Source organism: Elephantulus edwardii, unplaced genomic scaffold (genome assembly GCF_000299155.1).
Source record: "Elephantulus edwardii isolate Elephantulus edwardi_28Jun2011 unplaced genomic scaffold, EleEdw1.0 scaffold00001, whole genome shotgun sequence".
In the NCBI taxonomy this organism is placed as follows: domain Eukaryota; kingdom Metazoa; phylum Chordata; class Mammalia; order Macroscelidea; family Macroscelididae; genus Elephantulus; species Elephantulus edwardii.
Genome location: NW_006399751.1, coordinates 37514402 through 37530787, shown reverse-complemented (window position 1 = coordinate 37530787; position 16386 = coordinate 37514402). Strand labels below are relative to the sequence as shown.

The 16386-nt window shown below is 37.2% G+C and overlaps 1 protein-coding gene across 1 annotated transcript in view; it reads right to left on the bottom strand.

Moving 5' to 3' along the window:
• LOC102853765 (titin-like) overlaps positions 1-16386 on the bottom strand; it is a 294430-nt gene that overhangs the window by 265109 nt on the left and 12935 nt on the right. The window contains exons 7-15 of the mRNA XM_006878955.1: positions 11861-12188; positions 11337-11489; positions 10112-10249; positions 7956-8087; positions 6655-6792; positions 5888-6025; positions 5272-5409; positions 1670-1963; positions 1418-1540 (exon numbers count right to left, since the gene is read on the bottom strand). Coding sequence (XP_006879017.1) covers positions 1418-1540; positions 1670-1963; positions 5272-5409; positions 5888-6025; positions 6655-6792; positions 7956-8087; positions 10112-10249; positions 11337-11489; positions 11861-12188 — 1582 coding nt within the window. The remainder of the gene's footprint in view (positions 1-1417; positions 1541-1669; positions 1964-5271; positions 5410-5887; positions 6026-6654; positions 6793-7955; positions 8088-10111; positions 10250-11336; positions 11490-11860; positions 12189-16386) is intronic.

Sequence of the window (16386 nt, the reverse complement as noted above, 5' to 3'; positions counted from 1 at the left end):
TCCAGTGGGTACTCTCAGCAGACTGAGTGCCCATTTTTCTGCCTCAGAGCTGCTGGAGGATTTGAATCTCCGGAGAGGCGTGATCTTTGCGTTCGCTGCTCAACTCCCTACAGATTATGTCACTAGATTCCCTAGCAATTTGGGTCCTGAGTCAAATATAGAAATCACACTGTAAAACCTGTGCAAAGAGGAAATGTGTTCGAGAAGGAATATTCAAGTATTTTCCATTAATTGACAGTGACAGAAAAAGTGATAGAAAAAACTATGCTGTTTCAAAAGTAGTACACTTGTGGGACACAGAAAAACAAGGCAGTTCCATTGAGTGCTGGCTCTCACAGGTTTTAGTATATTTACATTACAATTCTTTGTAGGCATTGAAAGATTGGATTGTAGGTCATAAATCTGTGTAATAAGAACAATAGTGAGTGTAACTGAGCATTGTTACATTTGTCAACTTGCTAAGGCTTGTTATATGTACTAATTTTTCTTGAAAGAGCCTTGGTGGTGTAGTTTAAGGCACTTACCTGCCAACTAAACTGTTAGCAGTTCTAATCCATTAGACTATCCACAGGAAACAGAAGTGGCAGTGCCCCCACTTCTATAAAGATTGGCACCCTATGGGACAGTTCTGCTCTGTGCTATGGGGCCATCATGAGTCTGAATTGGATAGACACCAATGGGTGTGGGAACTTTTCTTGATAGTAAGAGGGGGGGGAAAGAGTTGTTTGTTTTTTTTTTATGGAGGAAAGATTGATCCTGAAATTCAAACCAAACACCACACAATAGCATCTCTCCTTCTTGCTTTAGGGCATATATGACTATGATTTATCAATATCTGTGCTATGAAAATAAAGTCACAGATAAGTTACTCTGAAATATCTCATGGTATAGGGACCTATTTCCATAATTATTGTTAGGCACCATTGAGTCAGTTTCAACTCATAGTAACTCTATGTTAAAAGAGTAGAACTAACAGTTGACAGAGTGTGTTCTTTATGGGGACGATAACCAGCTCTTTGGCCTATGAACCACTGAGTGGGTATAAATGACCAACCTTTCAATTAGCAGTCAACTGCTTTAACTATGGCACCACTAGGGCTTCTGATATACTATATGACACTATTTTTACAATGTCTTTTGAACAACTATAATCAGACAAGTTTGAGCTATGCCTAGGAGACAAAGAGACAGCTGTACAGGGCTGTGTATTCTCAGAGACATATGATAATCATCCTGCTACTGTCTAGCCTCATCCATGGTAGGATGAGAAATCAGACTTCAAGTCCTTCTGTGTCTACCACAAACGTAAGCCACTTCACCCCAAAATGCACCATCTCGGCCAATGACCAAGTGCATCACACACTAAACACTTCCTTTTGAATTACACATATCTCTTTTCTGCTCTTTAACTACATACCTCATATCCATGTTCTGTCTTGGGAACAGAAATTTTTGAAACTGTAAAGTGAGGGCTTGCTGTGCGGGGACGTTTATCCACATGGACTAATCTTTCAGCTGTTAGGTCTGTTGTTTTCTTGATCTGTATTGGGAAAAAAAAAACCCAACCCAACAACCACATCTTAGTGATGCCACAGTTCACCAGATGACCATAGTAGCAAAGGCTTCTTTCCCCTTGAATGTGAGGAGGAAACAGGAGCAGCCAACTCACCTGTGAAGATATGTGCATTCCCATCTGATCAGTAGCAGTGAAATGAGTCTCGGGCGGAGCCTGGATCACTTCAGGCTTGACTGCTTTAGGGACAACATGGGGTTCTGAGGTGGGGCGCTGGGGCTGTTCAGCAACCTTTGTGGCAGACACGTGCTCCTTGTATCCATATTCCAAGGTGGTCTGCTGAGTGTAGGATTCTTCAACATGCCCGGGCTCTCTGGGCTCTCGGACCCGGGCCTGGTCGACTGCAGCAACGACTGTGGCTACAGCATCAGCCTTTTTTCCAGCGCCCACCTGGAGACAATGTTGGCAGAATTAACACATAGTAATGCCAAAGCGAGCCTGGGACTTCTTCTAGGATGCGGTGCTTATCATCAATTTGACTCCAACTCATAGAGATAGTGCTGCCTCATAGAGTTCCCTACACTGTAATTCTTACAGGAAAAGGCTGACAAGTGGTTTGGCTTTTGGAGTAGCTGGTAGACTTAATCTTAAACATTTGGTTAGCATTCCAGTGCTTAATCATCATGCTACCAGAGCGCCTTACTCCTTGGACAGCCATTAAGACGAGACAGACAACTAAAATCATAAGTAAGACAGCACCCTTGTTAATTCAAATACATATAAAGATTTAACATTTCATTGATTATATTGTATAGATACCTATTTAAATGCACTGTCTATAAGGCACTAAATCTCAAGGCACAACATAGAATACAAGCCATATATCAAATAGCTAAGATATTTTTAATTTTTCTAGTAATCTATTTGAGGCAGACAGTCAGATAGTACTGGGGAAGTAAGAACTTTGGAGCTGCCTATCATGAATTACTTTTATTATCTCTTGGGTGATTACTCTGGTATTGACACACAACTGCAACAATCACAATTCACTTAGATATTGTCTTATTCCTATCCAGAAAACTCTGCTGCTACAGAATTAGTGTATGCTTACAAAGATGGTGTGAAAGTGCATGATCACAGAGTGAGCAGGATAATTTACGTATGATTCCCTGGGGATAAGATGTGCTTAATCTAGTAGAAAACATCTGAAATATTTGAATGATAATATGGTGATTAAAATGAAAGTGCTATCATGTTTGGATTCAAGAGAACAGCATTTCACATTGATGCTCAATTTATCTTGTTATTACAGGGAATTAAAGCAAAGAAGGGAGAAGGAATCTTATTTTCTTATTTCTAAAAATCTGATTAACATAACTAGAAAAACAGTTTGCAGGGACATTTCTGTTTTTAAAAAGCAAATACAATTCTATGCAATCCTTGGAAAAGGCATACTGCTACGATCACATCATTGTGCCCATCCAGTGCCTTTTAAAAGTAATGCTGGAATACTGAATCAATGTCTGGTTTTCTGTTTCTGCCTCTGTAAATGGAATCTAATTAGGAATTTTTGCAAGTATGCTACAAGTGTATTTAAAAAAAATCATTATTTAAAGAGTGTAGACTATAAGTGAGGGTTTTAAAATCTAATTGGATCTTTAGTTTTTAAAGACTTCCTCCAGTTCTTCCTTCCTGGAAAGAAGACATAAGCAATCTCATCTTTCTTAAAGAAATATGAAAACAATATTTACTTTAGATCTTATAAGTGACCATAAAATATAAGTGCAGCTTAAGTGAATTAAGTATACCCATTTGTATTTTAATGCTGTTTAGATGAAACTGTTTACAAGAGTGATCTCACTTATATGTTATTTGAACCTTTTAACTAGTCTACAAAGTAGCCAGGTTGCATTAAAATTTGTTTTAACAATGAAAAAATAATTTAAAATTAAAGAAATTGCCGTTTGTCTAAAACCTATACAGACCTTGTTCTGAAATAAAAATGTATGGGTAAACAAATCTTAACAATGGTTGCTGCTGTTGTTAGATGCCACTGAGTTGAGTACAACTCATAGTAACCCTATGAATAGAAAACCTGAATCTAACCTACCCTGTGCCCTCCTCATCTCTAAGTTGGGAATGCAGCTATGTTGTTTTCCCTTCCATTAAGCTGTATAAAATCCATTCACATGTTTGCTTTTTGGTAGGCAACTAGAAATGAGTTATCTACGCCGATAGCTGCTTTTATTTCTTAGTGGGTTCTAACTGCCCTCACAGTTTTGGAACCCAGACAAGCAGAAATAAGAACTGAAGTAGGAGATTCCAATTCACACCCATTAAGTGCTGAGAATTCATTTAGGAGACACAAAGAAAAGTGTTAGTTAATCTGGTTTTCCATAAGTATAAATGTCAACTGTTGTACAACTGGAGAACTTGAATAAATCTAATCTTCAAAATAAATCTAATTTTCAGTGTTTTGTTCATCAATTAAGCAATTAAGAGGAACACTAGGAAAACATAACTCTAGATGGATGGAAAGTCATACAAGCTGACGGGGTGATGAAATGGGATCAAACAGTGCTTTTCACCTCCACAACATCAGTTTTCATCTCTTGGTGAAAAAGACGTATTTATTCTTGCTTAGTGGAAAATTCTTTTCTAGTCTTTGGCAGTATGGCTGGTTCAGTAGACTGTGGAGTGGTAAACTACTACCTTAGGCATTAATAGTTTCTTGATTTCCAGTCTTAGCTAATTTTAAACAACAAAATAAGTTAGTAAAATGTATATGCTTGGAACAGAAATAAAAATTTTAAAGGAATCACAGATGAAAAAAATTATTTATTGGATATCCTGATATTTTATGAGACTTCTTTCTAGAAGGCTGATATGTCATTACATACAGCTGGTTAGTGGATTAAAAGTTTATCCTAAATTATATTTTCAGAAAAAGAAACCAAACATACAATACAGGGATAGAAAATTATATTGGGGGAAATACAAATAAGTTTTAGCTATGATATAAGATAATTAAAATTTTTTCCTCAATTTCTAAACATTGTTTTAGGAGTACATAATAAAATTAGATAAGCTTCTCATTTAGGGTCAATGACAGAGTATGAGCAATAGAGTAATTCATGGAAATTTCATAGCTACAAATAGATGTAGTAATCTTTCCATGGTTTATATATATTTGTTTTGTTTGGATAGCTCCTTCTCTAGATTTCAATACTGCATCATGTTTAGTTTTAGTGAGAGTTGCTACAGCACATTCTAATTTTCTTAGCTTCTTTTCTCATCTATTTACAGAGAAAAGAAAAGATAAAGTTTTTCATGAAGAAGATCAAGGAAAATTTCCTAAAATACCTCCACCCTGTATAATAAAATATACTGAATTTCTGACCTCGCCTCAAAACACACATCAGTAATTAAGATGTCTCATTGCTTATATGATTAATCTAATCATCATGGATTCCTCTCCTTGCAATTTTATTCACATTCTGGATGATTCCTTGATAGCAATAAAAATTTGAGAATAATAATGAAGAGTTAAGGGGGAAAAGGAATATGTGGCAATATTAACAGTAATAATCAATCTGAGATTTTAGTTACCAGTTGTTTGATTATTTAGAAAAATATAGGTTTATAGTGTCTCACACACAAGAAAGTTGGTGTTTGGTATTAATGTATTATAACTGAGGATTTCACACGACAGTCGGTATTAATACACCATGATAGGGGGTTTCACACTTGATAGTCACCTTTCCATGAGTAACTTGGATTTGATCTTGTCTAGCAGTCATTCCTTCTCTAGTTCTCAGTATTGCTTCTTGTTCTTTGGCTTTAGCAGTAGCAACTGCTATTGTAGACAAGGCAATTTTCTCAGCTTCCTTTCTTATCTGATTATCACAGTAAAATCAAGGTTTCAGCACCACAAAGCTTCAGACATACATGGTATCACCCTCCTCCCCCAAAGAGATGCAAAATGAAGTCACTCAGGATTAACTACACAAGAGAAGTTAAGTTTCACTTGACAATGTTTGCATATACTGCTAGGGAAAGTCACAAATTTAGAAATGTTAGCGCAAAAAGAGAAAATGCCCTCTTAAAGATGTCCTATATTGCTTTTTTAAAAAAATTACACTAAAAATGATCATCTTCATGCCAAGAATTATGGTGAACACAATGAATCACAAATGTTATAGATGAACAGAAAAAAACGCCCAATGTGCAGATAAAATGAATGGTAATAATTCACACATCTAACACTTTGGTTTTAGTTTGACATTCAAAAGAGATTCACACAAAGTGAGTTAAGGGTTTACTAGAAATTAGGTTAAAGATGAACTTTACACATCTCTAAATATTTCTGTTCACCTTTTCCTGAGTTATTTGCACTTGTTCTCTTTTGGTTGTGATGCCTTCTCTACTTCTTGATACTAACTCTTGTTCTTTAACTTTTGGTGTGGCAACTATGACTTTAGGTACCACTGTTTTCCTAGTTTCTTTCATTATCTGATCATATGGCAAAAGACAAAGTGAGAAAATGGTCATTAAATTTCATACAGCCTCTAAGGAAAGAAATGTAATTCAAAACTGAGAAAAGATACAAATTTTCTTCCTACTCAAGGACATTTTAATTGCACTTAAATATAACCTTTGGCTTACTTTGATTATCCATAAAAGTTCCTTAGTAATAACATCAAAATAATAAGGCTAGTCCAAAAGGGGAAAAAACCCACAACTAAAAATGAAAGACTACTATATGTCATTTCTCTTTCTCAGATAAGTTTTAGCATAATTTAGGGGAATATTCCAGTAGAGTCATAAATAACACATACTTTTACATTTTACCAAATACCTTATACACAGGAGACTACTTAAATAGGAAGATATTAAAGTGAATAACAATATCATTTTAGAGATAGTAAAAAATTCTCCAAGTTAGAAGTGAAAGGTGGCACAGTGAAAGTTACACAGGTGACAAAAAGACATGAGAACTTTCGAAGAAGTTTTCTATGTGAGTTAGAAGAGAAATGCAAGAGGTGACAGAGTGATGATTAGGACTCATGAACACGAAAATGTAGGTGACTTGAAAATGGAATGATGCAATTGTGCATGTCACATCTGCAGGAAGGTGTCACCTTTTCCTGAGTCATGTGCCTTTGGTCTTGCTCTATGACAATCTCTTCTTGAGCTCCCAGGAGAGTTGTTAGTTGTGTGGACTTTGCAGTGGCCACTACCACCATGGCAGCAGCTGCTGTCTCAGCTTCGTGTCTTATCTGATTTTCAGAGTAAAATAAACATTTAAATCCCCCAGGCCCCAAAGAAACATCAAGATACCCTTGAAACATTCCATGAGAAGACAGACTTCTTAGTAGTAAGAAATAAAATGCCACAATCCTATGTTCAGGAACTTCAAGCTGGGCTTCTAATTCAGGCATCTGATTTTTCAAGACACAGGTTTAGTTTTTGCCTACTTGTCCCTTAGCAAACTATCTTAGCATTGAAATGGTTTGCCCTTCAGGATAACGTCACATGTGAGGGAACTCAGTGAGTGGCCATAGGTAAGTTGCTGGAAATCTCTGAAAAATGTCATTTCTCTTTCTCACAATAGACAACAGCACTGGAATGGCAGCAAGGATTTTCTATAATTTAATCTTGGCAAATGGGGATCTGGCTACCATCAAAGTCTCACTCACTGCAAGATGAGGGAAAGCCTGTAAACCTCTGTCAAGTATGCAGAGTTTTCGGGAGAACTTTTTCACAAAAGTAGTTATGGAATCAGCAAATAGCTGGAAATCAAGGAATGTGAATACAGACCTTCCTCTGAACAAAGGCAAGGAAGAATTAAAAGTAATTGCCTCTCTCCACACACAGTAAGGTCCAACTTCACACATGAGAGAAAAGGAGATACTTCATAGTTGCTGTTTACCAATCAAGAATTAAGTGCATTTTCTAGTAGAAGTACTGCCTTGCCCTGATGTTGAGCACTAGTTCACTCTTGTTTGCTAGTTAATTGGGTGAATTCATGATTGGTGTGTGTGTGTCTATGTGTGTTAGTCTTACACCTGTATGAGCTTTGTACATCATAACATCATTATCTGCGTGATTGAGAGATCACGCTATGAAGGAAAAACCCAACTGTACTATGGATAACTGGATTGAGGTGATAAATAAGGTCCAGAAAATTCATAGATGTGTCCACACTGTTCTAGTACATAGACAGTATCCACAGAACTGATCAAATGAATCAAAATTGTACTAAGAATAGCATTTGCATCAATAAAGATTTCAATAGTAGACAGAGAGAAACAATTAAAGACAAAACATGTCATGAAAGACTTCTCCATTTAGAAGTTTTGGCAAGAAGGAATACACACTTAACCAGCAGGTGATAATTGCAAATGGATTACATACAAAGGATTTGCAAAACTGGACTTACCGTTTCTTGAGTTACTTGTTTTTGTTCTTGTTTTGTGGTAATTTTTCCAGTAATTCTTTTTTCTTGTTCTTTGGCTTTAGTTGTGGAAATTACTACCTTTGGTACAAATGCTTTTTCAGTTTCTTTTCTTATCTGTAATCAATGACAAAAACAGAGTCTTACTGCCACTTGATTTCTAACAGAAGTGGCATAGTACTTATTAAAAGAAGAATGTTAAGAAAACATTTTTTGAGATGTAACTAAATGAAATCATGCCATGTTAAATATGATCATGGCATTTCTCTATCCAAATCACAAATTAATTGCTTAGAGAGAAGAAAAAAACCAAAACACAAAAAACACACCAAACAATCCTTAGATTCAGCACTGGTTGCTTTGAATGGGATACTTGTCAGTCGTCTTTAAAAAGACTTAATTTTTATCAGTGAGTGCTGTGATGTTAAACACTGTGACACTGATGTGTCAAAATGGAGGAATGGTTACCCATGGTGGACAGTGTTTGGTGGAGCTTCCTGATTAAAACAAGCTTGGAATCCACTTCTGAAATAGCTTGCCTCTGGAAACTCTATGAACTTGGAGAAACGATGGAAGTTATACAAGTGTTAGGTCTTTTATTCATAGGGTGACTATGAGTCGTCTATGACTCCATGACACTTAACAACAACAAAAACAACAAACGAGAGAGCTCTGTTGGCCTAGTGGATAGAAAGTTATGCTATCAAGCCAAAGCTGGGTGATTTTAATCTGTGGCTTTCAGGCCTGGCTTTAATTGTTTTTGGTCAAGCATTCTTCTAAGTGGTACAGCACTGGCCTGTCCATTTGCTGTATAGAGGTAACTTGTGGTTGCTGTGATGCTAAACACTGTGACACTCATGTGTCAAATGTAATAATGATTAACAATGGTGGACAGTGTTTGGTGGAGCTCCCCAATTAAAACAATCTTGGAAGCAGGAGTGGCATCTACTTCCGTAATAGCTTGCCTCCGGAAACCCGAACCTGGAGAAAGATGAAAGTTATACAAGTGTTCAGGTCTTTCATTCATAGGGTTGCTGTGAGTTGCCGATAACTTGATGGCACTTAACAACAACAACAACTGTGGTGATAATATCCTTTGCAAATTATTTCATTTAAGGGTTTAACTACTAGTAATATGAGGGAGCTCTGGTGCCCACATGGAAACTGTGCTGCAATCCCGAAGACAAGCAGATCAAACCTGCCAGCTGCTCCACAGGAGAAAGATGGGCAATTCCCTCTCATGGGATTAATCTCTGAAACCCACCTGAGGGTCAGCTATGGGTTGGTCCCAACTAGGTGGTGCACAACAACAACATCTTACAAATAAGGAATCAAATACAGGTAACTTATAATCTGCACTTACATAATATTTTTATTTTATATATTTTCCTACATATTTAGAATAGTTATGGAATATAAAGATTCACTCCCCTAAACTGATTTATTTATGGGGAAAAGATTCTTGTATATATCCTAGGAAAAATATCTTCCAAATTCTTAACCACTTGAAGAATGCTATGCTTAGACCTGGACATCTAAGGTGTGTATACTGGAGGGGAATTTCCCCCTCCTGCCTCTTGATATTCTCGGATATAATCACTGAAACACAATAGGCAGTGTCAGGATTGAAAGAAACTGTAAAGGTTTATCTCAATCCAGCCATAATTACTAACTTTACTATTCAACATCCCTACAAAATGATCTTTATCTGTCCCCAGTACCTCCATTATGACATGCTATCTCAGTCTAGGATGTATGCTCATAGTTTCTGGTCATCTGGTCTACTAAAGCCAAGTTTCTCATCTCATTTCAACCCCGTTTTCAAATGATCTCTTAAGGAATTTGGAAGCAGTTGCCAAACTATTTTCAAGGTAATGTGGTCAATGTTCTCTTTCAATCTTCCACACTTCTTCTTAGCATCTACTTTTCCCTATTGGTTTTACCCTCTCCTCAAAGTCCCATATTATGTAAGGGTATCTTCCCAAATCTGTTTATGTATTCACAACTGCAGCAAGGGAATTTTATTAGTGTAATAGTAACCACATTTCTCAGAAACAACACCCTTCATAAAAAGAATTACAATTTGTGATGATGTATGTAATAACTTCAGAAATGAATTTTACATGAAAAAGCATTTTTACCTGCTCATGAGTTATGTGCATCTGCTCCTGTTTTGTCGTAATTACTTCTCTGGTTCTTGATTTTAGTTCTTGTTCTTTGGCTTTATCAGCGGCCACTACTACTTTTGTCACCGCCATTTTCTCCGCCTCTTTTCTTATCTGCTTTTCATGGAGGGAAGCAAAAGAAATACTTTAAGGCACCTTAAATAAAAGCTTCAATAATATATCAAGATAACGACAGAAATGTCACAGAAGAGAGGATAAGGAGGAAATTTGGAGTGATTTGAAACTGTAACAGAAAAACTATTCAAATAGAAGGATGGGAAGTTATCTGAGATTTATTACACCTTTCAGCCATGAATCAAGTGTCATGATTGTTTGGAGGAAAGTAAAAGCAATGGTCCTTTGAGCAAGCTTAGAGAAACGAGATGTTTGCGGAAATAAAGGCATCAATGCTCCGCTCTTGGAGCTGCTGAGCTCTGGATTTGCCCAAGTGAATCTATAGCACTGAATGTACACCCATGTCTCTTGTTTAGCCTGCTTTGATCTGGCGATATTTGATACTTTGACTCTCCTAGTAAACTCCTGTCTGACTGCCTGGCAAGACCAGGTCCTTCTGGCCTAATCTCCTCACATTGTATTTATGTTCTGGTGGTGCAATGTTTAAGTACTCAGCTGCTAACCAAAAGGTAGGTGGTTCAATCTCACCAGTGGTTCTGTGGAAAAAAGATCTAGCAATCTGTTCCCATAAAGATCATAGCCTAGTAAAGCCTATGGGGCAGGGCTACTCTGTCCTATAGACTGCTACACATTGAAACTGATTTAACAGCACATAATGGCAAGAAATTTGATAGATGTCTCTGGGTGATACAAATTGTTAGTACTTGGTTAGCTATAAAAGCTGACAGTACTAGTCCACCCAGAAAGAAAAGCCTGGCAATCTACTTCTGAAAAAAGCCATTAACAACCATATTGAACATAGTTCTAGTGTGATACACACAGAATCATCATGAGTTACCAAGGACACAATGGCAATTGGAAACTGGTACACCACTGATAACACGGTTTACCTTCTGCTCAGAAGGTAAAAGTCAAGGCCATGTTTGGCTCAGTGTTGCTCTCAAAATGCTCTGCATTGGTTCATGGTGGGCCTTCTGCAAACAAAGTCCAGTTCCAATGACACTTTAACGAACATGCACTGGAGGACCGGGCTGTGTGGCCCTCTCCAGGGTGACCTCACACATACCTGTTCTTGAGCAGGTTGGATGTGCATGGCAGTCGTGCTTGTCCTCTGAGCAGTCTGCTCTACAGCGCTGATAACTGGCTCTCTCACTCGGGCCAGATCAACAGCAGCGACCACAGTTGCAACAGCTGCACTTTTGTCAGCTTCTTGTTTGACCTGGGTTGTAAATAACCAAGCACATTATTTTTTAGGGCCTTATCTGACAGAAAATGCAAGAATATAATGGAAACTAAGCCAAAAATAAACTAAGCTAAAACAGAAATACACATAAACACTGATCATGTATCATTAATACTTATATGTTATGAAGTATCATTAGTACTTCTATATTATGAAGATCACACAAACAGAGAGCTCTGTACCTATTAAAATGTTTTTACACAGCACTGAGCAATTTGGTCTTTGGTTTCTCCTATAATTTTGTGTATATGCGTCTCCTGTCCAAGCTCTATAGGCTGACATATAGTAGGATTTGAGATGGTAATACTAGAGCACAAATAAGGAGGAATAAGGTGGTCTGATGGTACCTCCTTAGCACCAGCAGCCACAGCCTCTGCTGTGAAGGTGGCACTGGCGGACATGCTGGCAGCAGCACTGGCAGCCCCACTGATGGTCACTTGCTCCTGGACACCGTATCTCCCTTCCCATTGCTCTTCTGTCTTGATCTGAGTAGATCTTGTCATTGTTGTTTCTCTCATCTCAGCCTCAGATGAAGCTACATAGCCCTCCTGCTTCCAAGGGGGTGGCACTTCAGGGCCTGTGGGCATGGTGGGTGTCTGTGTCTTACGGACAAGTGATGGAGACTTGACAGATCTGATGGGGGATGTGGAGATCCTCCCAGCGGGTGACACGGACCTGGAGAACCAGAGAGCAGAGGTCAAGGATACCAAGAAGAGGATTTCAACAACAGGAGGTCAAGCTGGAATCACTTTATAGCAGTTTTACCTATTACTATGCTTTATTATTCAGAAGCAACATTGTATTGAAAGCAATGTTTCAACTCAAGTCTTATCCACTGTCACTCTGTAAAACAATCAGACTTCATTCTAAGTAAGGAGTTTTATTCATGATCTTTTATTATTGTATGCCTTTCCACTAACTTCTCATGTTGAAAAAAGAATCAATGGAACAGAAGGCAGTTCTTTGGAAATAGAATGAAAAGACATGGAAACCCAAGAAATCAAAGGTCTCTGTATTCCTAATTCTAGAGGGAGAAAACTCATTATCCTTGAGTCTGAACCAACTCTCAGCTGACCCTCTAGAGGGTTTGCAGAGGCAAACCCTCTCACACGGGAGGAGACTGCCTATCTGTCTCCAGAGTTGCTGCTGATGGATTCAAACTGCCCACCTCAAGGCTAGCAGCACAATTCCTCTATGAACTATGCCTCCACACATGTTGCATGCAACTAAAATGCTGTGTAACAAGTTAAGCCACTTACTTGTTTCTTTTTTCCCCAACAGGATTTTCCACCAAAAAAAAAAAAAAGGAAAAAAAAAAGAGGAAGACATCCAGCGAGATGGATTGACAGTGACTGCCACAATGGACTCAAGAAAAGCCACAAAGGTGAGGTTGGTCCAGGAGAGGTCAGTTTTTATGCTGTTGCAAGTGGGGTGGCTAGGAGCTGGAACCCCACAGACTGGGCAGTACCTCATAGCTGTCACCACGTAATGTGCCCTTTGATTATATAGCCCAGATGCAGGCTTTCTGGGTATAGGCTACACAATGCACTTTGGAAAATGCTGCTCTAGTCAAAGTACCTGTCAACTGCCGGGTTTCATGTCCTTTGAATTTGTTTACTCCCACACACCGCCTGCTGGACTTCACATAAATATCCTTAGAGCTACTGTAAGAAACTTGAAACCTAGTGATTCTCTAAGGTTTTGGTCAATTTGATGAAATGGTTATTCCTGAAATAATTTTCATTGTTTGCTTTCTATGTGTGTCTCCAGTGAAAAGAATGTCTCCAGGTAGAGAAAATGATTTATACTCAATTTCTAACCTACAGGTTGCCAGACTGAGTCCGCTCAAATTGTATGACTGGAGACAAGGCGTGCTGATTTGCTTCTGTAGGATTACAGACAAGAAAACCTCCAGAGCAGTTCTCTGAGGTCGTAAGGGTCAGAACACACTCGATGGTAATATCAACCAAGTGCAAACTGTAGCTGCTGTCAAATCAGTGCCAATTCTTGGCATTTAGTACTCAGAAGATTCTAATTTACAACAATAATTTTGGCATTTGGTCAACTAAATCTAAGTGAAAGTCTTGGTAATTAATTAAATTTACCTCTAGGCGGCAGTATTGCCTTGCCATCATCACATTCAATTAATGCTGCATATAAGAAAATGCTTATAAACATATTCTGGCACTTACATTGAACATTTAACTTATACTGATCTTAAATGAAACAATTATTCTAATTAAGGCTCAAGGTACAGTTTATATTTGTTTTAAATAACAGTAAATTTACAGTATATTACGTTAAACAGTTTCAAGAAGAAACGTTTGATCATTTTTTCTGAAGGTGGCTTTTGGGTTTTTTGGTATAAAACCAATTTATATTTTTATAAACAAAGCTGAAATCAAACCAGCGGGATATGTAGAAGAATAAGTCTTTACTTTGAAATTAAACGCCTTAGACACAGAACAGATTCATTTAGAATAATGAAAGTTTCATTCCCAAACACCAGTTAGTATTAAGCAATCGTGCACTTTTAATCTAAGTCTGTTGGTCTAGCTCTGTGTAGTAAACTTCAAACCAAATGCACTGCCATGGAGTTGATTTTGACTTACAAGCAACCCTTGAGGGTTGAGATTGCTGCCCCATCAAGTTTCCAAGGCTGTAAATCTTTACCGTAGGGATCTCTAATGGCCTGATGGGTAGTTGTCCTAACAACCCAAAGGTACATGGTTTGAATCCACCACTCCTCTACAGGAGAAAGATGAGCAATCTTATCCCATATAAATTATAGCTTCCAAAAACCCACTCGAGGGTCAACTATGAGTTAGTTCCAACCTGATGACACATAACAACTACAACTCTGCCCTATCTTTCTCCAGCACAGAGGTTCATGTGTTCAAACCACTGACCTTTTGGTTTTAGTTGAGTATTTTAATTGCTGTACCATGAGGGTTTCTTATACTGAGTGACAGGAATTTAATTCAAAAAGAGTAAAAAACATGATTAGCATGACATGAGTGATTAGCAGCAGGTGACAGGTAAGCCCATAACTGTGAAAATCAATGTAATTTGAGTCATTATAGGAAAGTGCTTATTTTTGCTCTTACAATAAAAAAAATAATCATCTGGTCACAGCAAGATATAATGTGCCTTATTCAATGAAATATGTTTGCCTTACTTTACTTTTTTATTTAAAAATAAAAATTAAACTAAAAGGCATTTTAGCAAGCAGTATATTTCAAAAAAACATCATTTACCCTACAAATTGGCATTTTTAATGCCTTAGGTTTTTGAAGGTTTTTTTTTTTAAAATAAGTGACTTGGATGTTTATTAATGACCACTCAGCACTGTTAAGATGGTCAAAATGTTCCAAGGAAGCTCCATAATTCAAAAGGACTCTTTGACTCGGATTAAAAAAAAATATTGAGGTTGTTATCTCCCCTAGAAATTGCATTTAGCCCATGTTGTGTTGTGATTTCATGGTGTGAGGCAAACTTGAAGTTATCTGAAGACTGAATGTTTTTGTTTTTTTTTTTTTAGTCTAACTAGCTAGACTCATTTTTCAAAACTGAGCTTCCTCCCTCCCCAAGGTTGGTTTCATATTAATGCTTGTCATATCTTTAATTTTTAACTGGCCCAAATAATAAAAATTGGAAAATAGGAAGCATGTTTTTACATATATTTATGGGCCACTTAAATTGCCTTTTCTGTGAAATGTTTGGTATTTTTTATGTGTTGCCTTTTGTTTCTTTAAAAATCAATTTTTGGATTTTTTTTTAATACTTTTGGTGTAATAGTTCTATGTCAGTACAAAGCATTGTGCAAGCATTTCCCCTAGACTTTCTGAATTCTCCCTGTTGATGGAGTCTGAACCAACACAAGCATGTCCAGTTGTGTTGCTCATGTTCTTAACAGGTAATTCCAGCACGTTACTGATCACACTATATCTGTTACATTCTTCTACAGAGACAATGAATTATCTTGAGGAAAGTAAGACATTTTACAAATGTATTATTTACTCTAGTAAGCTTACTTTTTATTACACACAAAATTTTTATAGATTCAATCTTTAAATGAATTCTTCCCCACAAATAGTTTCCCCACTTTTCATCACATTGTTTTTGAGTTTTATTATTGAATTTAACTCTTTAATCAAGTTGGATTTATTTTGTAAATGATAGAAGATAGAGATTTAGGTTCATTTTCTTTCTGATAAACAGCTGACTGGGTCAGCATTCCTTATTGACTGAAATATCTTATTCAATGAATTGAAAAGTCACATAGATTGAAAATGGAATTGTCTGTGTTTTGGGACTATTTCTGAACTTTCTAGCCTGGTGTTCTATTGTATTTTTCTATTTATTTATTAACAATATATTGTTTTGATTATAGTAAATTTATAGTAAGTTTGAATCTATTTTAGGGCCAGTAGCCCCTAATATCCTGTGGACTGCCAAGAGAACCAACAAATACGTCCTGGACAAAGTGTGGCCTGAGTGCTTCTTGTAAGCAAAGATGGTAAAGCTTCAGTTCACACACTTTGGCTATACTGTTAGAAGGGGCTAATTCTTGGAGAAGGACATCATGTTTAGAAAGGTAAGACAATATAACAAACACATGCCAAATATGTTGAAGATTTTACTTAGTACCTCAATATGGTATGCATAGGAATCAGATCGATTACATCTGTGGAAAAGACCGCTGGAGAAGCTCAGTATCAGCTGTGAAAATAAGGCCAGGAGCTGATTGTGGAACAGACCACCAACTACTCATATGCAAGTTCAAGCTGAAACTGAGGAAAATTAAACCAAATCCACAGGAACCAAAATATGACTTTGATTTCATCCCACTTGAATTTCAGAATCATCTCAG